Here is a 23,077-nt window from a genome sequence, read left to right as displayed (position 1 = left end):
GAAGGTCGTCCAGAACGAGGCATCTCTCGGCCCTCCTTGAATGCTTTGTACCATTCGTAACCCCTTTTTTTATATATAAAACTGATTCACCACAAGTCCTTTCTAAAATTTTTAGCGAGTCATCACACAAAATTCCGTTCGCAACACAAAATTTAAGGCAACTCTTTGTTCAATAATTTCGTTCATTGTGAAAATCGTGGTGCACTACTTAAGTGGACTGATTCAACCTGCTGCTGTAAACAAACTGGTTGACAGATCGCGCTCATGTTTGGCATAGAAATTAAGTACAGAGCTACCAACTTACGGAAAAAAAGATTTTCAAAAAATCATTGCGCGGGCCTTTTAAATTACAAATTCCCGGTACTTTTTTGACAGAAGGTATTTCCACCGTTAAGAAAAAGTCTGAATGCATGCATGACCTATTCTGGTAAATGTCTCTCTTATTTTAATTTATCGTATCTAATTCCAGCTTTCATTCATTACTACTTGTCCTTCTCTGCAACAAGTTTGCATTTATTCCAAGAAGTTCGGCACAAAAATGATCCAAATAGAAGATTGAATATATAATGAATGCGCTTCAAACTTGAACCCCACAGGGCAACACTAAATGGGAGGAAGCAGCAAGGGAGTCTCACTTGCAGCGAGGACGGTTTTTTCTGCTGCGGAGAGCACGAACTGCACATGTCCATTTGCCTGATACGAAGGTTCAGCAGTATCCTCTTCCATGTATTTTCCCCATATAGCCACCCCGAGCTTCCGCCTGCCGCCAGATCTCTCCTGTATGGGTTCATCTTAGGAACTGCTCCTGCACGGCCGACTCGTGCTTTCTCTTCCTCAGCAAAAGAGTTCGCAATGTTACGGTTACGGTTGCACTTTAGCAAAAAATTGTGAAAAAGTATATTGTTCATTTTCGAGGTGAATACCATACATTACAGGGGTTTCATTGATCCTGGGCACTATTGGGCCAACCGCACCTGGTTCAACATATGTGGGAATTTGGTCCTGAGATTAACAATTAAAAGAATAGGTTTTATAAATTCATATTATTATGGTAGAGAAAAGGGAAATAGCCAACAGTATTGATCAATAAGAAAATCAGACTACAAAAAAATTGTACATATTTATTTCATCTGTCAACATGTTAATTTCTTATGTGTTGTGTGTTTGTACTTGATACAGAATATAAAAATGTTTCATGATGAATTTGCCAAGTTATTATTTTTTCCATGGAATGCACGATATAAGATAAATTCTTTGCAATTGTCCTTGGTACCACTTTTATTATATTAATAAAATAACTTGAAGATGTATGTACCTGTAGTGGTTAAACGTCCACTAAAATTGTCAACATTAGAATCGTATAGACTAAGGGACAGACCTTCAGTGATTTCTTGCTTCATCCTGTTTTATTGGTGTTTTAAAATAATTTGTCTTGAAGACTACACATCTACAGAGTTCAAACATTGATTCATTGATTTGATTAATTTTACTTCACTTTTCTGCCACTCTTGGCTAATTGCAAAGATGAAGATGAGTAATGATATGATGAAACTGATGAAGGGACACTCACAAAGAACACAGGCCAGGATTCGAACCTGGGACCCTTGGCATCATAGCATACTGTATTAACCACTGTGCCTCTGAGGTTGGCACAGTTTAAACATTGACAATTACAATGTATTTTTAACCACTGCAGGTATATCTTCAAGTCATTCTATTAAAAATTATATCAGTTAGGCAATGAGAAAAACTGAAGTTATACACAATTAACTTTCTTCTTACCAAATTTACCAACTGACGAAGTCCAGAAAATAAGATCATAAAGAAACAAAGTGGCAACTACAGATGCAATCAAGATAATTTACAACTGCATTACACTGGATTATAATAATTGTCTCCAGTGGATAAAAATAAGATTATATACATCATATATCACGTGAGTAAATTAAACTTACTCTTGACAGGTTAGAATTAATCTCTAGTGTGAAATATGCACACAAAAAACATTATGTAAACAGGTCATCAATTATGTCACATGTTTTCAAAAACACCGTCAAGTGTCTGTTCACACGTTACACACTTTTAGAAAACTGTCGTCTTTGCTCAACAGCTGGTTTTATAATATTTCACATATGCTTAAAAAAATAGTTAATCATCATCTAATCTTTTCCTCATGTTTCTCTTGTGCCCTGAAGGAACTTTACGTTTTTTAAATGATGTTGTTTCACCACTCCCAAAAGATTCAAGACCTTTCACTTTCTTCTCCTTGAACTTGAACTGTGGTTCCTCGGAAGCAGATGGTAACCTGATCTCAATGTATTCTTGTTCCGGAAGTTGTAAATCAACACGTTCTGTAGACCTGAGGAAATGAGAATAATGTTTACACTAGTTTTGTTGTCAGATGTCTCTATTGAAACTCAATTGAGATATCTATATGTTAGTAAAACAAAGTTGCACATGCCTGTGATACAAAAACAAGGTGGCCACTCTAAAACCATGATAAAATTCAAGTACAATTCCAGGGTTTCAAAGTGAACTTTCCAAAAATTCAATAGTACAATCAGATGTTTTCTCTTTTTCAACCTTACGTATTACCTCTAACCACCCACATGCACACAAACCAGTGTTGGCATTTTGCCATTTTTTTTCTTCAAAAATTAAAAATGAAATACATTTTTCCCTGATAGTAATATATTGGAACATTCATTTTGTATTGTTTTAGCAGTGACGTGCACTGATGAGTAGCTAGTCTAGCAGAGAAAGATCAATCAATCTCACAGCTCTAATTATTTTCAAATCACAAAGCTCGTGCTTTCAGGTCCACCAGTCTATCTCCTATAGGACAGATAGGGGATTGGTTTCTCTTCGATTCCTTTGTAAATCCTCTAAAGAACTCAGGAGAAAATTTTCTGCAGTACTTATGTTCTTTGTATTTACACAACCTTTTACACGTTGTACAATATGTATGTATAATGTAGGATGTAGTTTTATTATTTATGAAATGGGAACGTGTTATGTGCAGACAATAATGTTATGCTTTCTTTCTTTTCTCTTTTTTCAAATATGGAATATATTAGGTTAGTCAAAAAGTAAATGCAATGTTTTTCTTTTCTTCCGTAGGTTGGCTGTACAGCTTTCTGCACTCGCAAGCCGATAGATAGTATTGTTGTCTTCGCCTGTGGCAGGTTACAGCATCATCACTTCAGTTTGCTCTGCAGTGTTGCCAAGTAAACATGGCTGCGCCACTGTCCATGTGCACCACAGAAGAACAGCATTCTGTAATCCGTTTTTTGTGGTCTGAAGGTGTACCAGGAGCTGAAATCCATAGAATACTTTCAGCACAATACGGTGACAATGTTTTACCACTGCGAAGTGTTTACCAGTGGATTGAAAAGTTCAAAAGCGGTCGAACAAGTGTGAAGGACGAGGAAAGAACAGATCGTCCAGCCACATCCACTACTGATGACAACATTGAGCAAGTCCGTGAGCTGGTTCTGAATAACCAACGAGTGACTGTTGATGAAGTGGCAAACCATATGCACGTTAGTCATGGTTCTGCATATGAAATTATCCATAACAGGCTCAACTTTCATAAAGTCTGTGCGAGATAGGTCCCTAAAGAACTCACTGATGAGAACAAGCGAAATCGTGTGAGAATCTGTCAGCAATTATTGGACAGACATGCTAACATGCCTTTTTGAAACGAATCATCACTGGAGATGGATCCATCACTTCGAACCTGAGAGCAAACGCCAGAGCATGAAATGGAAACACCCTGAATCTCCAGTGAAAAAAAAAAAAAGTCAAGCGTCAACACTCTGCAGGAAAAGTGATGCTCACACTTTTTTGGGACTCAGAAGGGGTAATTATGGAACATTATGTGGAAAAGGGGACAACAATAAACAGTGAACGATACAGTGATATGCTTTCGAACAAGTTGAAGCCTGCAATTCAAAGCAAACGACGAGGTTGATTGTCGGAAGGCATTCTTTTGTTGCATGAAAATGTGCGTCCCCATACAACCGCCAACACCGCTCAAACTCTTCAGAATCTGGGCTTCGAGGTGTTAGAGCATCCTGCATACAGTCCCGATCTCGCCCCGTATTACCATCTGTTCGGTCCATTTAAAGATGCTTTAAGAGGCCGTCAATTCGACACAGATCAACAGGTGAAGGAAGCAGTGCATACGTGGCTTGCTACTCAACCGAAAACCTTTTTTTCTCAGGGTATCGGAAAGCTTGTGGAACGTTGGACCAAGTGTATTGAAGTGCAGGGGGACTATGTTGGAAAAAGATATAATTGTAAGTTTTCTATTGTTGCTGTGAAAAATAAAAATAAATGATTGCCTTTACTTTTTGACTGACCTAATATAATGATTAAATTACAAATATGTGCTCAAGCTCTCTCTCTCTCTCTCTCTCACTCTCGTTTTAGTAGTGTTTTATTGAAATATACTAATCTCTTGGCCTCGAACAGTCATAAATACGGATGTATTTATTTGGGCAAGAGAACGTGCATTCATATTGTTGTTGGTTTGGTTTATTTTTGGCTTTTCTGCCACATTTGGTTATTGCAAAAATGAGGATGAGTGATGATATGATGAAACTGATTAAGGGACCTCATATGAACAATCCAGGCCAGGATTCGAATCCGATGAGTGTGCATTCTTGTTCCTATGTGTTATACTCTGCAAATTTAGAATGAAAATGTATCTCCGAACACAAAGCCAAATGAATATTATTGAAGAAACTACAAAAAAATGTGTTTTGTTATCTGTGTTATTTCTGTGCATAAAGTGGACTTAAAACACCAAATCAACCAACCGTGGGGAGTGGTTATCACAGCATGCTACGACACCAGGAGTTCCAGGTTCGAACCCAGACCTGGGCATGGGTGTTCTTTGTGTTTGTCCCTTCATTACTTTTATCGTATCATCTTCGCAATTAACCAAATGTGACAAAAAGCGACGCTAAGTAACAAAAATGAAATCAAATCATTGAGTGATTGCTTGATTTGGTTTATTTTACTTCGCTTTTCCACCACTTTTGGCTAATCGCGAAGATGATATGATAAAATTGATGAAGGGACACACAAGAAGAATACCCATTTCCAAGCCGAGATTCGAACACAGGATATCTGGCTTAGTAGTCTAATCAAATGTTTTTTGTTTTTTTTTTCGAATGGGGGGTGAGGGTACTTATTTTTAGTACTCATTCTCATTTTGCAATCTTTTCCTGTGTTTGACGTTCCATCTTTTTGGAATACTGGGCCCTAAATGGGAAAGGGGCATGACCCACACCAAACCCCCCCCTTGAGCATGCCACTGATTGCTACCCCAAATGTCGACGTCACCACACATCACTGTGTTTTATTCACTGAATCAAAAACTATTTAATATTTTCTGTTAATATAGTTAAGAATTAACAATCATGGTCTCACACCTTGAAACGATTAAACTAAAAACATACATAATTCGTGCCGCAGCACACCATTGACTGCCGACTGCCGGCCGCAATTCCACCTGATTCTACTCTGAGGTGGGAGATCAACCAACCAGTTACGGGGTGACGTGTGGTCAGCACGACAAACCCCTAGTCGTCGTCGTAGGTTTTTAAGACTGGGTTATGCTACTCATTCGTAGCTCCCCAATTTAATCATGATGGTGAGTGTTCACCAGTCTCATAACAGTTGGGCTGAAAAGTTCGTAGGCTGATTCATAGATGGCGTTACTAGAATTAAATCCATGTGATTTTTACTTAGTACTAACCTTCGTGTATAAATTTCACAGCTGCCGGATAATTAGTTCGTGAGATATAGCATTGTGAGTGAAGCAGCTTTTGTTATTGTGAAAAAATGGATAAAAAAAGAATTTCGTGTGTTAATAAAGCATTGCTTTTTGGCGAAAAAAAATACTGTTGAAGCCAAGGCTTGGCTTGATAAACATTATTCGGACTCTGCACCAGGAAAATCAACCGTTGAGAAGTGGTTTGCTAAATTTAAACGAGGCGAAATGAGCATCGAAGACGATGCACGCAGTGGATGCCCCAAAGAGGCTGTTACCGACGAAAACATCAAAAAAGTCCACAAAATAATTTTAAATGATCGTAAAGTGAAGTTGATCGAGATAGCTGAGACTTTAAAAATATCAACGGAACGTGTTGGACATATTGTGCATGAATATTTGAACATGCGAAAGCTGTGTGCAAAATGGGTGCCGCGCGTGCTCACAATCGATCAATCTGATCACATCACCTTCAAACCGGCCAAGATCAAGAATATGTCGGGCCCTACCCCCATATCCCCTGAATGTTCCTTCATTGTGCGGTGCTATATCAGGGTGGCCACTTTAGGACCATGATAAAATTCAAGTATAATTCACAGTTTTCAAGGTGAACTTTCCAAAAATTGAAGGTCACCAGAAGATGTTTTCTCTTTTTCAACCTTACGTATTACCGCTTCTCACCACCCACACACATACACACAGAGATATATTAACAATATAAAGGGTTTGTGTGATTCCAATGTATCCAAAAATTCAAAATCAATTCAGATATATTTTCTTGTAGTTTACGGTTATTACAAGCATAAGAAAACAGTTTTTCGTTGTGACATTTCAGGAGAACTCGCGCTCCCTTCATCAGACATTTATTTATATTTTGACTAAAGATACAGTTATAACAATGGTTAGCAATTTTTTAAACAAAAAGAATCCATTATATGTTACATTCTTGTAATATAGCAACCTAACTGTGAAAAGAAGCAGTCTGTTTTATTTTTATTTCAGATAAAAAATTTTGATCACATTATTTCTTATTTAAAATTATGAATCCCAAATATCATCAGGTAATTCAAAATCATCATTGTTTTCACAAAGTTTCTTGATGTTTTCTGTTACATTAAATTTTAAAGATGGTGGCTTACTAAATTTGTGAAAAAGATTTTCTTTTTTTTTTTGATTTGATTTAGTTTATTTTACTTCGCATTTTGTGCCTCTTGGCTAATTTGCGAAGATGGGGATGAGTGATGAAATGGTGAAATAGATGAATGGACATTCACAAACAACCAAGCCCGACCGGGATTCGAACCCGGGACCCTTGGCGTCACAGCACGATGTGCTAACCACTCGGCCACAGGGTCGGGCATTTGTGAAAAAGAAAACTCCATACTGGATCTATTTTATCATTTTCATTATTTAATTTATTCCAGTGTTCTTCTGCAATAAACGAAGCTTCCCTCTACCATCTTTAAAATTTTGAGAAATGAAATGAATCTTCTGAAAAATGTTTGGTTTAATTATACCACAATTAACTTTATTCTACTTTCAAGACATTTCAATAACATGTAGTCAATTCTTCTTTGTAATGTTTTATTCATGGAAAAAATTATTGTAAAAATTGATCATCACAGGTGAAACTATGTGGCTTGAGAACATATGGAAGTGACTAATATTTAAGTGCTACCACATTTCAAAATTATAAGCTTTGTTCGTTCAATGTTTTATCTAAATATTTCAGATCCTTTTGATTTTTTGTTTCTTGGATGTAAGTTCGTATTATTTCTGTTAAAAGTCTATTTCTAGCATGATTTGAGCAAAATATCCTGAAAAAAAACACATTAATTATTTTGAGTATTATAAGCTTGGCTAAGCTTTTATTTTACAAGTTTTCTCAAAATGTTGACAATTCTAGAACCTTACAATCATTTAAAGCAATAATTTACTACATTTTCTGGAAAAACCCACAATTTTAGTTGGTTTTTTCATGGTGGGTTTTTCCAGGGGCGACCGCTCATAAGGACGATACGGACGCCGCGTGTAACCACAAGTGAACAAACATTACATTAACATTTATATATTAACTTTTACATTGTCTAAATTGCAAATATTCCATTGCTTATAGATCGTTGGTTAGTCAGTTCTGTATTCATTCTTCCGCAACAATTGCAAACTTTGCACGCCACCGTGCTGGGGAATATGCAACTTGGAGAGAAATATGGCGGGGTGCCATCCTCCCACTTTACGAGACGAAGAGCATTCTCGGGTGCGGTCGCGAGGGGTAAGAGGCGAGGGAACTGGCTGAATAACATGCGCGGGATCTGTGGCTGGGAGGACGGAGGGTTTGTCATCCGAAACCCACCCCCTAGGCGAAACTGGCCCTCTCTCCAGCCAGAGAATGGTGAACAATGAAGAGTTGCCAGAAGCAATGAAGTTAACATAAGAAAGAAAATTACCAACCGTTGAAAAAAAATGTACAGACTCTTGCTTGATTTTTGTTATTTACAGTCGTTTTCTGCTACTTTTCGGTAATCACGATGCAGCTTTTTTTTTCCTACCTCAACTAAAATAAAGTTAAACATTGAAAAACTTGCCTCAAGGCATTTATAAATATGTATAAATTCAATGGAATTTGGATTAATAAAAACTTGCAATTTTTCACGTCTATGGAGAAAAATTCAAGCAGAATTCATGCATCTTTCCCAGAGCTAATATTTCATGCATAATTTCTGGAATTCAAGGAATTCCCAATGAGTAGCTACCCTAAAAAAACATATTTTGATAATGTTAGCTTTCCATTATGTATTATGTAGTACTAATTTAAGTCATACACAGATATTTATCATAAAACTTGTTGTTTTTTTTACTGCAAAGTTCTTACTGGCTGTCTGTATAAAGACAGCCACTGTATATGTAAAGAAATGTTTATGTACTTGGTGTGGTTTTCTATTTTGTTTGACAATATCTCCGTAGAGTGAGGGGAACGAGGTTTGGGAGTGGAGGTGGGTTTGGGTGGCCTTGTAGAATTTATGGAGGTGTGGTTGAACTTATGACTGACGTATATGCCATCTCTTTCATACTGAGGTGTTGGCACATTGGGGTAAGAGGTGGATGATCGCTACCTGGAAACAGTCACTGATAGGGATATTGTAATGGTTGGTATACAGCAGCAGAGAAGTCCAAGTTTTGGGTGGAGGAGTGGTTGTTGTTGATTCTGAGGTTGAGAAAGTGGATGTTTTCCCCAGTTACTAACTCTCACAATCTGGAAATTACATTTAGAGTTGAGATTAAAAAAAATATCATGACCTGCGATCATGTACACTGGAATTTTTTTTACCATAGATTACCATAGACTAAAAAGTATTTTATGCTTTATGTTTGTCTGTATATTTCCTATAATACAATAGTGATTAATTCACGTGAAATGCACCAGATTACAGACAAAATACCAAACAATAGGTTGTGTGAAATAAATGGAATAATAGTAACAATCTTCATAATGTACACCTAAGAAATACATACCTTGTTTCTACAGCTTGCCAAGCACCATAGGGATCAGACCTTGGTGCTGGTCCAATTACAGTTTCTGGAATTTCTTCTTCCTCCTCCTCTTCAGCCTGAGCTGGCTCTTCCTCACTTTCCACTTCCTTTGTTTCATCATCATCATTTTCCTCTTCATTTTCATGTTTCACTTCTGATGTTTCACTTGGTTTGTTTATCTTCTCCTGATCACTTAGTGATAAAAATCCTTCATCTGGTGGTTCCCATTTTGATTCTGTTACAAAAAACATATATATTTTTTAAATGCCATGTGCTATAAATAACATTTTATTATACAAGGGAAAGTCAATATATAATCTAGTGTGAAATTCAGGATATACGTTTTATCAGTAGTACGTGGCAGCGATAGGAAAAGGGGGGGGGGGGGGGTGAAAAGCAGAATGAATGTGAATATGCCAAGGTTAGTAGAGTCAGTTGAACATGTGGTTGTCCTACATGAAAACAGCAGTTGTAAGTTTCTGTGGCAGAAATGATTCACCAGAGGAAACCCATAAAGAAACATGTGTAGTTTATGGCGATGGGTGTCCGACACAAAAAACTTGTACCAACTGACGAATAAGCTTCATCAACAAGGAAGTCTATGGACGTTACAACTGAGGCAAGTGGAGGAAATAGTCTTGTTTGCTTGGTTTTAAGTCCACTTTATGCACAGAAAGGCTAATCGGTACTGAAGCTGCAGTTTAATCCTTTTGGGGCAGGGCCTGTAGATGCCAGAAGTAACTCATGGACGGACGACGAATATTTCGTCAAACAAATGTTTTGGTAATACAAGTTTAATAAACAGGATACCGAATTAAAAAAAAAACAAAAACACATGGAATCTTTTTGGGTTTATTCTCCAAGCTTTCACCTCACATCTGCCGTCATTCTTGCATCGCCAGGCTAATTGTTGTGCTGTCATTTTCACCTTTATATAACTTGGGGCAATCAGCAACTAGTGGTGGTTTGCTCTGATTGATGGGCACTAGCGAATGGGCTTGACTTTGAGTTCTTCTTTTTTATAAAATTTACTATTTGTACTATCGTATTAGCCTTTATATTACTTGGGGCAATCACCATATAGTGGCAGTTTGCCCTGATTGATGGACGCATTTCTGATGACGTCACTGCGGCCAGTTGTAATGAAAATTCTCCTTGATTTTGAGTTTTTTCTTTTTCTTTTTTTTAAAAATACTATTTGTATTATCGTTTTGATACTACGTATTCGCCTTTATATAACTTGGGACAATCAGCTACCAGTGACGGTTTGTTCAGATCGATGGGCAAATTTCTGATGGAGTTTCCAGTCAGTTGTGATAAACATTCTCCTTGACCTTGAGTTTTCTTCTTCTTTTTTTTAAAAAAATACTATTTGTATTATCGTTTTGATACTATGTATTCGCCATCACATAACTTGGGGCAATCAGCGACAAGTGGTGGTTTGCCCAGATCGATGAGTGCTACTGGATGGGAGCTAGCCAAACACTGAAGAAAAAAAAAAATGAAATTCCTCTGTCTGTTGCTTCCAAAAATGGGTACACATCAACATGTTTATCTTACCAAAAGAAAGCCTTGGAGATTCTGAATAAAACGAGACCTCATTAGCATTTATCGTGTTATTACAACTTTTTTAAAAAAACATTTTCCAGCATGTTACATTTTGCTTAAAATGAGCACCGTCCTTGGGGAATTTCCATGCATGACGAATATTTCGTCATCCGCCTCGAAAGAGTTAAAGTGGGATCCAATCCGAGCCACTATGTGCCTCCACCAGGTAAGATAATCTATGCTAACCAGTATATGTCAAAAGACAAAGTAGCTGAGGCAAAGAGTTGCTCTCATGGGACTGCCTACATCATCACACACGAATGTTATTTGCTAGTCGCTGTTTCAACGATGTGAAAGATGTTATAAACAAACTCGCATGTCACACAACTAGCAGGTTTTCAAAGACTCGTTAAATGATGGGATAAGTGTTTGAATATGTTGGTTGGTTGATTTCGTGTTTAAAATCCACTTTATGCACAGTAAGGCTAATCGGGACTGGAGCTACAGTTTAAAGTGGGATCAGAACCACTATGTGCCTCCACTGGGTATCAAACCTGGAACCCCTTGAATTCAAGCCAACAACGCTACCACTGCGCCATCGAGGAGACCTGTCTGAATATGCGATTGTGTGGAAAGATAAACTCAAAATCAGGCAAATACTTTTTTTTCTCCTATCCCATTCTCCAACTTATATACTGGCTTACCCTCACATATGAAATCTTGCAACATACAAAACTAAAACACGGAAAACACTAGTAAAATGGTTTCTGATTTTTTACACACTTCTTCAACATGTAATTCTAATTTGTTGGTAGTCATAATTTTCAAATCAAACTTGAACCTTCTTCAGAGATGTGAAAAAAGGAGAAGAAGGGGAAACAAAAGTGAAACATGGTTAAAAGGTACAAAAACTTATCCCACAATCATGTCAGTGGCACTTGTTACTGGTGTGAAACCACATTTTGCTTGTCGCCTATTACGTGTTACTTGTCATGTTGGTCTGATGCTGCCTACGAAATCTTGGATTCTGGAAAAGAATCAGTCTTAGCTAAACTTCAGAGCTTTCAGAATACATTAATTATTGAAAATTAGGCAACTAGGAAACACTGGTCATAGTACGGTCAGTGTGTCAACTCCAAAATATTCAATCAGTCTTTTAGGTTGTACTCTGGGCTAGGCATGGCAAAATCTGGATAAAAATTTCATCTGGATATCAGATAATTTTCTATCCGGATTTCAAATATACAGATATTGGACATTTTGCTATCTGGATATCCAAATTATCTGGATATTCAGATTATCCGGATAAAATAAATTGCGATCTGAATACACAGATAATCTGAATAATTGGATGTGACAAATAACCGTATTAGTCTGATATCCAGATTATCCGAATACTTGTACTATTGGCATATATTCAGATATCTGTACTATCCACATTATCTGGATAGCTGTATAATCTGGATATCCAAATTATCTGAATATTTGGAATATCAGGATATCCATATAGTTTGGATATCTGAATTATCTGGATATTTGGATATCAGATAATTTGAAATCCAGATATCTGTTATTCGGATTTTGTGGCCATCCCTAATCTGGACAGCACAAAATAGTAGATTTTCATGAACACTTTTAGAACATGACAAATTCTTTCTATGCCTTCTCTTCCTATTTTATTTTTAGGTATGTATCTATTACTCTGCTATTTTCGTGCTCAGTGTCTTAAATGTGCAGTAGTGTATGCAGATGGGTTAGTGATGTAGAATTTATACAAGAAAAACCCAAAATGAGCACTCAAATTAAAAATGTGTTGAATTTTGTTTAAGTCCACTTTTTGCTCAGATAGGCTAATCACGATTGGACCTACAGATTAAAATTGGATCTGAACCACTGTGCAATGTACCTCCATTGGGGATCACACCTGGGTTCCAGACTATAAGACATCATCATTGCCACAATGTCATCAGGCAGACACTCTAAAAGACTCCTAAAATACCATATGAAAAATGGATATTTGTCCGAAGGGAACATTGATCTAGATTTACATGTTTGCTGGGGGACGCTAAAGGGGGACAGACTGGCCGAGTACAGGTGACCAGCCACCACCTTTCTAGCATCCTAACTGATGGAAAACTCAAACTTCACATAACACAGTTTCCTGAAAAATATCAATACAACTGAAACCGAATCCTAGACACAAATAAACTACTGTTAGTTTCAGAATAGAAAATAAATAAAAATGTGCAACAACTTTTACCTCCTGTAACACTGTTCCAATAGTATGTGTAACCCTCATCCGACTTTGCTTCATGCCAAATTTTCTCTTCTGTGTTGGAGCTGCTTTCGACAGCTTTATGATCTGCTTTCGGAACTTTTGCTTCATTTCCCTCCTTTACATCAACAGGTTGTTTTGCACTTTCAGCGGCTGCTGCTAATTGCTCTTTTAACATCTTTGACGTAAGGTCATCGTTTGTTTCCAGGTCTTTCATGTAGGCTTTCATTGCTGCCTATGTCAATGAACAAGAGGTTATTATATGAATTAAATAGACAGACCAATATGAAATTTACAAATGGCGATAACCATATTCTGCCGATCCAATTTTAAGTATCAAAAAATTGATGAAGACCCAGAATGGTTCGTTCACTATTTTAGTAATACACTAGACTCTCGCTAATCCGGCCCTCAATAGTCCGCCCTCTCAGTAGTCCGGCCCACATCCGGCCTGTAGTCACTCAAGCAGAAATGACGCGCACAACAATGAATTATCGTGTTCAACAATGTTGTTAGTTAAAAATGTTAAACAATGCTATACATACGTACAATATTTGAAATTGTGACTTTCTTACAGTAAAGTTCAGTACATACTATGGCTTCTAAAAGGAAACACGTAAAGTACAGCCTGTATAGTTCCTGTGTGTTTAAACTATATAGTAGTATGTAATTTCCGACCCTCTCAATAATCAGGTACTTCCGCAAATCCGGCACCCATACGTGCAAGGAATGGCCGGATTAACGAGAGTCTAGTGTATAGCCAGGGAAAGAAACTATGTATTTAGAACGTTACTTTACCAAAGTAGTGCACCTATATTAGACTTATACGTACAAAAAAGGAAGTACTCATCTATGAAACTACTTTTTAATTATTTGCTATAACTTTCAGTGATCCCATTTGAAAAAAAAATTGTACTATTTTCTTTCCTGTCTTGACAAAAACCTTCCAAGCAGTGGTCTAGTGGTTGCCAAAATAATAGCACACCCACACCCACAAATAAAGAAATGTTTTGTGAATAGTTGCATACTTCCCTTTCAGAATATTAATTTGCCATCACATCATTTATTTATTTATTTATTTATTTATTTATTTCGTCTTCTTTTACATGGCGAAGTTAAGGCTGTGGAGCCTTTTCTTCCACTTGACCATGTTTACAAAAAAATTGAATATGAAATAATTAAAATATTGAAAAAAAATAAAGAAAAAAATATAAAAATTACAGAGAAATAAAAAATACAAAGAAAAATTACATATAAGAAAGTTAATCTAACCTATAGATACGGGCACACACACACACACACACACACATACATATTTTTGCCCTTACACACGTACAAGCATATACATAACACTACACTTTCTTAAGCACAGTCCAATATTACACATACTTAAAACACAGTCCAAAACGATATACTTTGACGATAATTCATCTTAACTATTACGCTAAATAATTTTTGTGCCTTACGTCCTTCTATCATTCTCTGCACCCGCCATATTATTAGGGAAATCAAACATTTAATTTTCATTGTATAATATGTGTAACTTTAACAATTTTTTGAATGTCACAATTGAGGAAGAGACATGAATTTCAGGTGGCAACTTGTTCCAAAGGCCTGCTGAGTTAACAGTAAAAGAATTTGCATAAAAGTTGGATTTGTGGAGTGGAATGGAGAGCAGAGACCTTTCATGCGATCTGGTGTTGCAGCTGTGAAAGTCGAAAAGATGTTGAAATCGGTTATAGAGATATTGTGGGTGTTTTAATTGGAGGATTTTGTACAGTAAAATTAACTTATGAAAATTACGTTTATCGCTTAATTTAAGCCACTCGACCTTCGCAAAGTACGATGTCAAATGCTCTGAATATTTTAGATCGAAAACGAAACGAATGCAGGCATTTTGAATTCGCTGCAGTCATTTAGCTTGCTCGTGATTGACATCCAAGAAAGCAATGTCGCAATAGTCAACAATGGGAAATACAAGAGACTGGACCAGTTTAATTTTTATGCGTTCAGGGAGGAAGTTTTTGAGCCGATAGAGTGAATGCAATGCACCGAAAGCTCTTCTAGATACAGAGTTAACTTGCTCTGCCCAGGTGAGATGGTGGTTGAGTATCACACCCAGATTCTTAACAGTAATGGAGAAGGGCAGATGAATATCATTTACGTTGAGTCTAGGGAGGCTAGATTTATCTATTTTGCTCAAAATTCTAGGGGAACCTACAAGAATACACTGGGTTTTAGTCGGGTTTAGATATAAGCCATGGTGTGCAGACCAAGTACTTATTTGTTTAAGGTCATTGTTCACAATTTCTATTGCATGCAGTATTTCTTGCGGGGGGAAAGAGAAATATAACTGAAAATCGTCGGCATAGATATAGTATTTACAGCAGTTAAGCACCGTCGGGAGGTCGTTTATGTACATAGCAAATAAGAGGGGGCCGAGTACAGTGCCTTGAGGGACACCACATGGAATGTTTTTCCACGACGATTTTCCATATAGGTCAACGACACATTGTTGACGTTCTTGTAGATAGGAGTAGAACCAATTAACCGCGGAGTCGGTTATTTCCCAAAACATGAAAAAAATCTTATATTCACAAGAACAATATCAAAATGTCACAATTGGAGTTTGATACGGTATGTCACATACAGCTGTGAAAAGTGAAAAAGGTGGGAGTATTGCACATGATTTCTTGATTTTTATTGCTCATGAAGGAGAGAACATTCTGGGTGCTACATTCTACATAGATGAGGTATCCTTCCATTTGTCTAGGTACGTAAACAGTCATAGTTCCTGAAACTTGTCTTCCACCAATATATCATCATGTGTATAACTGCCATGCATGATCAGAAAATTAGAAGTTTCATGCAAATGGACTGTTTGTACCGGAGTGCACGCACATGTACTAGGCTACTTTGAGCAAGATGAAGTGATGGTTTACGTAAAACTTATGTCTATAGTAGTGATTCTCAAAATTTTTCAGTCCGGGACCCACCTTAGAGGTAATCATAGAACCCTTAAGCATGGGCGCTGGCAGAATTACTTGTAGGGGTGTGCACCCAGTTTATAATCATATTTTTGCTAACATCGAGTAGCTACTTTAAGAAGCCCTCTTTTACAACACTGGTTGAATTTAAATTGTTAAAACAATATATCTTAGTAATTTAAATGTCGTAGGATTTTAAAACATGGGAAATAAATTTTCGAGCCCAACTTCGCGACCCACCAAACGTCCACTTGGGACCTAGCAGTGGGTCGTGCCCCATAGGTTGAGAAACGATGGTCTATGGTGTTTGGGCATTATGTTTCTGGACACATTTGGCCTGTAAGATCCTTGGACCTTTTTGCCTATTTTTCCTGTGGTGTGCAATGAAACACACTGAATATTCAGATAGCCCTGCACATTGGACGAATTGAAGACTGCAACAAAATCTGGTAAGTTAACATGTGTCTGGTGACATGCAGGACTTTTTGATCACCCTGTACTTTTCAATATTATACTGCTTTCTTTCTAGTTGATTTAATTAGGTCATTAGGTATTTCCACTAGCAGAAAGGAAAGCATAAGCACTGCATTTGTTATTTTTGAAATAAAGCTTTCCTAATTCTATAGATGGAAGGGCTACCCAAACTATGATCTGTGAAAGTTTTTCTTTTTTCACTTTTATGGGGCCTGCTTTAGCACTCTCAAAACCTAATTATTTTGAGTACTATGAAATATGGTCCACAACAAATTGCTGAAGTAATAGACTGTCCCTCCATACAAAAAAGTTTGAACATCCTTATAAAATCATTGCAATGAGGATGAATGGTGATTGTATGAAAGAATAGGAACTGCAGGGATGATACTTTCAGTTACACATGAAATGCACTCAGCCACTCTGAGGTAACAATAAGAATAAATACAAATATAAACAACTGTTTTACTAACTTCCTCCATTTTTCTTATCTGTTCATCTACTTTAACTTGTTCCTTGAATTCCTTCGTGCTTTTCTTCCTTATTTCTCCTAGCCTTTGCTGAACATTTTCTTTATGCCTTTTCCCCTTCTCATGAAATTCAACGCTCTGAAAAAGTATAACACAGTATTATATTCACCATAATGATAGCCTAAAAAGTAGAGATATTACATTTTAAAATGTATTAACTCTTTTAACTCACGGCGAACAGGATTGTGCAGCAATGTAATTGCTCAATTTAATTCTTTCATTTAAAAATAAGATTAATCTAGGGTATTAATGGTTGACAACATAACATCAAACATTTTATATCAATTGGTAGGCATTGTAAGAATTGAATATGACATGCCATTCTGTCTATTGAAATGTGTATGTTCTAATAACAATTCCATTGAAAGTCAATAGAACCGTTACAACCCAGAAGTGTCCATGACTGTACAAACGTTGTTTCAAAAAAAGTTAAAGCTACTCTCTGCATATTGCAACATGCAGTGAAGGCATATGAGGGGAGAGATCTAGAGGTAGGGGCTCCACACATACATAATCTCAGCCATATGTGGAGGCAATATGATCACCACCATGCTCCAGGCACCTTTACCTCCCAGGTATATATTTTATTAGAGGCTGGATGAACCCCAGAGCAATTCCATGTAGTGACACTGCTGCAAAAATTCCCACTTGAAATCACCCACCCTGGGAAATGAACCCAGGTCTCCACTTGCCCTACCGACTGCCCTACAACACCCCACTGAGGTCACGGGATTGCCAAGCAGGTTTTTAATTGGCTGATGCATGGTCAGCTCATTCGAGTCCCATTGCTGCTCTTGTCTGGTTCTTGAGAATGGAACTCACTCCCAAATTTTCCTAATCATGCTTGCTAAACATAAACATTTTAGGGACTCCTACCAGGAACTGAACCTGAGGCTGTTCACACCGAAGTCAAGCACTAACCATTGGCTACACTGGAATTCTATGTATATCAAGGGTGAGCCATACAAATGCCAATATTCTTACGAATTTTCATTAATACTAATGCTTGGAAATTGCAACAATTAAAAGTTGTTCAAAATATTGATTAAAATTAGCGTGTAAGTATTCCACTTCCATTATATGCATCAATTTACCAGTTTTGCTTTAAAATATTCAAAAATTTTACCACAATATTAAAATAACTGTTATGTAATCACAAAATCCAATTTTTTCACACAAGACTTTGCAAAATGCAGCACGCTACAACACCAGCGGTCCCAGGTTCGAATCCTGACCTGGGTATGGATGTTCTTTGTAAAGTATTCCTTCATCAATTTCATCATATCATCACTCATCATCTTCCCGATTTGCCAAAAGTTGTAGAAATATGGAGTAAAAGAAACCAAATCAATCAAACTAGTGCAAAATGCATGGAAACTTTGAATTTGCATAATTTTCAGGATGATTAAGCTTGGAGAAAATGTCGTCCAATCTTTTTACGGGCCCAAAGAAAAGTATTGGCCACTATCTGAAAATAAATTCCAACATTTTGATATAGGTAGCACTGTTATTGGCCAATTCTTAGTCATTGGCTACAGTATTCCCTCAGCCCTAATACGTACATATGTATATGTATGTGTGTTCACATACATACTACAACAGAAACTTACTGGTTTGTTATCAGCTATCCAACACTTGCAGAAGTCGCAAAACTTCTTGGCTTGAGATTTCCAATAATCAGCCCTGAAAAAGTACAAATATTCATTGTTGTAAAAAATATTCTAAATTTTAAAAAAATACACACTTCAAAACTACTTGTATGTCATTAATTTTCAGTGTCATTCTTCTCTTGCATCTGGGTTGTATTAAAAGAATTGTAAAAAAACAATAAAAACACTACATAAAGGGTGGGGTAAAATTAACTCTCATGTTGAATTTTGGCCTTAATTTTTAAAACTTTTTACATGTGGCAGGTAGAATAGCTGGAAAGTCATCATGCATAAATACACAGCACAACAATATGCAGAAAATGTATTATTTTCTTTTAGAAACAGGTCAGTTGTGTTAATGAGAATATATCAAAGACGTCACAATCAATTGGTGGCCATGTCAATGAACAAAACACTATATTCTGGGTATGCAAAAACCCACACATCATTACATCCGCAAGAAGTTGTGCACTATTCATGCACAAAATATCAAAACATAATTTTTTGAAAACAAAAATGAACGAATATCCGTAAATGGGGAAAATTACCAACATATGCCTCAAAGGCATTTTAAAGCGAGATACTGGAGAACAGAGACTGATCAATATGTGGTTTTTGAACAAGACACCACAGCATGCAGACAGCTAACAAATTTAAATAACATGAAATCTGAAAGACCTTTTTCAAGGTAGATTAATTACTAATTTTGCTGATCAGTATGTCCTGAAAGCTCACCTGATTTAACACCTTCAGACCTATTTTTATGGGATTCTTTAAAGAACATGTACATGGATAAACAACAAACTCTTGACCAACTGTTAAAAACCATTAGAAAGAAATCAAAAACATACTGTTTGAAATTAAGTTAAACAAAAAGTGATTGAAAATACAAGATGACCCAACCTTATTGACTTTCAGAAGTCACCCAAATGCCAACCTTATTTCCATATACAACACCCTGGATTGCATTTTGCAGACTAATGAAGCTCTGGTGCATGGACCCATAGTCAGATATGGGGCTTATGTTCATGCATGTTTGATTATCTTTTCATCAATCATCTTTCATCCTCATCTTTATGATTAGCCAGCCCTCGTGGCAGAGTGGTTAGCACATCATGCTATGACTCCAGAGGTTCTGGCTTCAAATACCGACCTGGGCATGGATGTTTGCGAGTGTTTATTCATCAATTTCATCATGTCATTACTCATCCCCATCTTCGCAAATTAGCCAAAGGTGACACAAAAAGTGAAGTAAAATAAAACAAATCAATCAATCAACTTTATGATTAGCCAAAAGTAACAGAAATGCAAATTAAAATAAGTCAAACGAGTTCTAGTGTTGCTTTTTGTTGTTATTTTCTTATTATTCACCAAGAAATTGCAGTAATATAATTAGATGATCATCATGATCACATAAATGACTAACCACTTTCTCCCAAAAATTAATTCATCTTTACATAAATAAATATAAACTATTACACCATTTACTGCAATTGTTAATTAACAATAAAACAATTCAAATTGAGTTATTCAAACAAGTGTTCTCAGGTTACTAGTCAGACTAATTTGATATCAGGGTCCAATGTTTCAAGCACATGCATTGGCTGGTAGCCCGAAAACTCTTGTTCAAATCACGTCACTGAGAAAGCTACATTTCCTACTATCGAGTTATATTACATAAAGTTATCCTAATTCCTTTTCATCAAGTGAAGCAGGGTGTCTACCAAAATAACAAATCCAAAATTCTTGACTTTTTCCCCACTTTTTTCTAGCATTTATTTAACAAAATATATATTTTTATTCAATGAAAAAACCCTACCAGAAGGTTGGTTAAGATGAACTTTACTATACTTTAACAAGAGATTTAGACTTGCTTTAATTATTAATGCATGAAAAAATTAATGCTTCAGACTTCATCCTGGATGGGGAATGGCCAGATTACTTTATTTAATATTTTTACAAAACTTCAAGCATATAAGAATGTCATTCTTAAGAAACAAACTGAACAAATGCAACTACAATTCAAAACAATTTTAGATTTCCAAATATGAAATTTTATCAAATCCCAGTACAGGTATATTACAATGTATGTTCACTATACTGTAAAAAAATAGCAAAAATTCTTGACCAAGAGCATAATTTCTTGGTCAACTACCTGTTGATTTCTTGACTGGTAGACACCCTGTGAAGGGAATCACTCAGTTGTTGTGATATTTACCATCTGTGTGAAGTCTTTTTTTTCAAATATGGAAAATCACTTGGTGCAGAAAAGTACACGGTCTTATCTGAATAAAAATCAGGAATAAGGAACAACACAAAACAAAATGGAAATAAAAGACAGCAAAGGGCATTTCAGACATCTCATCCCCCATTGTCAGAATAAGGAAGATTCAGTTTCGACTGAATCTACAGGTTAAACTTGGATCCGAACCATTGTATTTCCTGGGCCTCCCCGATGGCATAGCAGTAATACCGTCAACTTGTAATCACAGGGTTTTAGGTTCAATACTAGAGGTAGGTACACACATGTTTGGATCCCACCATTATAAACTCTAGGTGGGGTCCTGATTAGCCTGTATGTGCATGAAGTGGACTTTTGCCCTCATTGGAAATTGACCTCTTTGGAAAGGGCTAGCAGAAAATTTAGTATGTAATTTGGGCTCCACTTCAGACTGAAATACAATCTCGGTCACTTCTGGATTGTAACATCACCATGTAAAGTCAATGCAGTTGTTACAACCCAGAAGTGTATATAACTGTACATTTCAAAGTACGTATATTCCAAACTACAATGTGCTCCACTGGCAAACCAAACTTGGGACCCTTTGTTTACAAGATGACATCAACCATTATGATATCGAGGAAAGACAGCTTTAGTCATGATAACAGAAACTACATATTTGGAATTGTATTTAAATATAGTACACATTGTTAGGGGGAGGGAGGGAGGTGGGAGAGAGAGAAGGGAAGGAACTCTCTATCTCTCACACACACACACAATTTCTCTCTCTCTCTCTCTCTCTCCCCAATCCCTCATCCTTCTCTATTATTTTCTTTGTAGCAAGAGGATGAAGGATGAAGATGGATGATCAGCATTTATACTGAATGATCAAAAAGTCACGCAACCCATGTAACATCTGGGTGCATCATTAAGAAGCCACTATGACCACCCAGGTCTCCCGATCTCACTCCGCCAGACATTTTCCTCATGGGGATTTCTGAAGTGCGCGGCCTACGTAACACATCCACACACTTTGGATGAACTGAAGACGAATATTCAACCTGCTGTGGACAACATTTCATGTGATACACTCCAGAGGGTCTTCAGGAACATGATCGAAAGGGTGCACATGTGTGAGGAACTGAATGGTGGCCATTTCCAACATCTGTTATAGTCCCTCCATGGGTTACGTGACTTTTTGATCACTGGGTAGCATTATTACATTGATAACATTTACTATTACTAAATCAATTAAATTTGCTGCTTGGAGCAGCAGTGCCTACCCATCAAAATTGTTCATAAGTGTTCAAATTACTGTCAATTTCTAATTATTTAAATTAATAATAAAATGAATGTACTTACATATGATATCTTAAATATTTGCATAACCACCACAATAAAATAAAAAAAAATGAAAAGGTATTTGCACGTGGTACTTAACTTATAATTTTAAAAAAAAACTAAAAATATTCAAACTTGAAGATCAAGGGAATCACAAAAAAACAGAAATAATTTCCAAACTTCTTTCCACATGTTTATTCTCTTCTGTATCACTTGGGTGAACAATATTGCATACAAAACATATATGGCACTATGCATGTGCTATTAATTTAGCTTAGGGAAAAATGCTATAATAGCAAACATTCCAGTGATAACAACAATATCACTCAATTTCTTTATAAACCATGTGGTAGGAACATCATTCCAACTTGGCCACTTTTTTGTTTTATCTTTATAAAATGGCACTTGCCTATGTAAAACATTTAAGGCAAAATATTTGGTTCGCATACATTAAGGCAGGGGGAAACCCAACTCCTACACTAGACACACACAAGTCGTAAAATAAACCATTGCAAATCTTTATAATTGAATACTCACATGGTGATTTAATACTGACATGGTGAAACACGTGCGACAAATGCACTTGTTACAAAATTTTGAATACTAGTTTAGTTTTTCACAGTAACTAACTGTGGAGGGATAATACATAAGGCTTCAGCATCACATTTCTGTTATTTGTCAATTAATACTTATTTACAAAGCACCATAACGCTATTAAAGTTCTATGTGCTATAGTGTGGTT

General features: G+C 36.6%; 1 protein-coding gene across 1 annotated transcript in view; it reads right to left on the bottom strand.

The window, feature by feature from the left end:
* Positions 1-1,134: 1,134 nt before the first annotated feature.
* The window catches only part of LOC145987795 (calmodulin-lysine N-methyltransferase), an 80,337-nt gene continuing 58,394 nt past the window's right edge, over positions 1,135-23,077 (bottom strand). The window contains exons 3-7 of the mRNA XM_083122497.1: positions 18,735-18,807; positions 17,068-17,202; positions 13,122-13,371; positions 9,296-9,548; positions 1,135-2,359 (exon numbers count right to left, since the gene is read on the bottom strand). Of these exons, the coding sequence (XP_082978623.1) occupies positions 2,149-2,359; positions 9,296-9,548; positions 13,122-13,371; positions 17,068-17,202; positions 18,735-18,807 (922 nt within the window). The 3' untranslated portion in view covers positions 1,135-2,148. The remainder of the gene's footprint in view (positions 2,360-9,295; positions 9,549-13,121; positions 13,372-17,067; positions 17,203-18,734; positions 18,808-23,077) is intronic.

Source organism: Lepisma saccharinum, chromosome 5 (assembly GCF_977018435.1).
Source record: "Lepisma saccharinum chromosome 5, izLepSacc3.1, whole genome shotgun sequence".
NCBI lineage: Eukaryota > Metazoa > Arthropoda > Insecta > Zygentoma > Lepismatidae > Lepisma > Lepisma saccharinum.
Note: the sequence above shows the minus strand (reverse complement) of the source record. Positions and strands in the feature narration are given on the sequence as shown.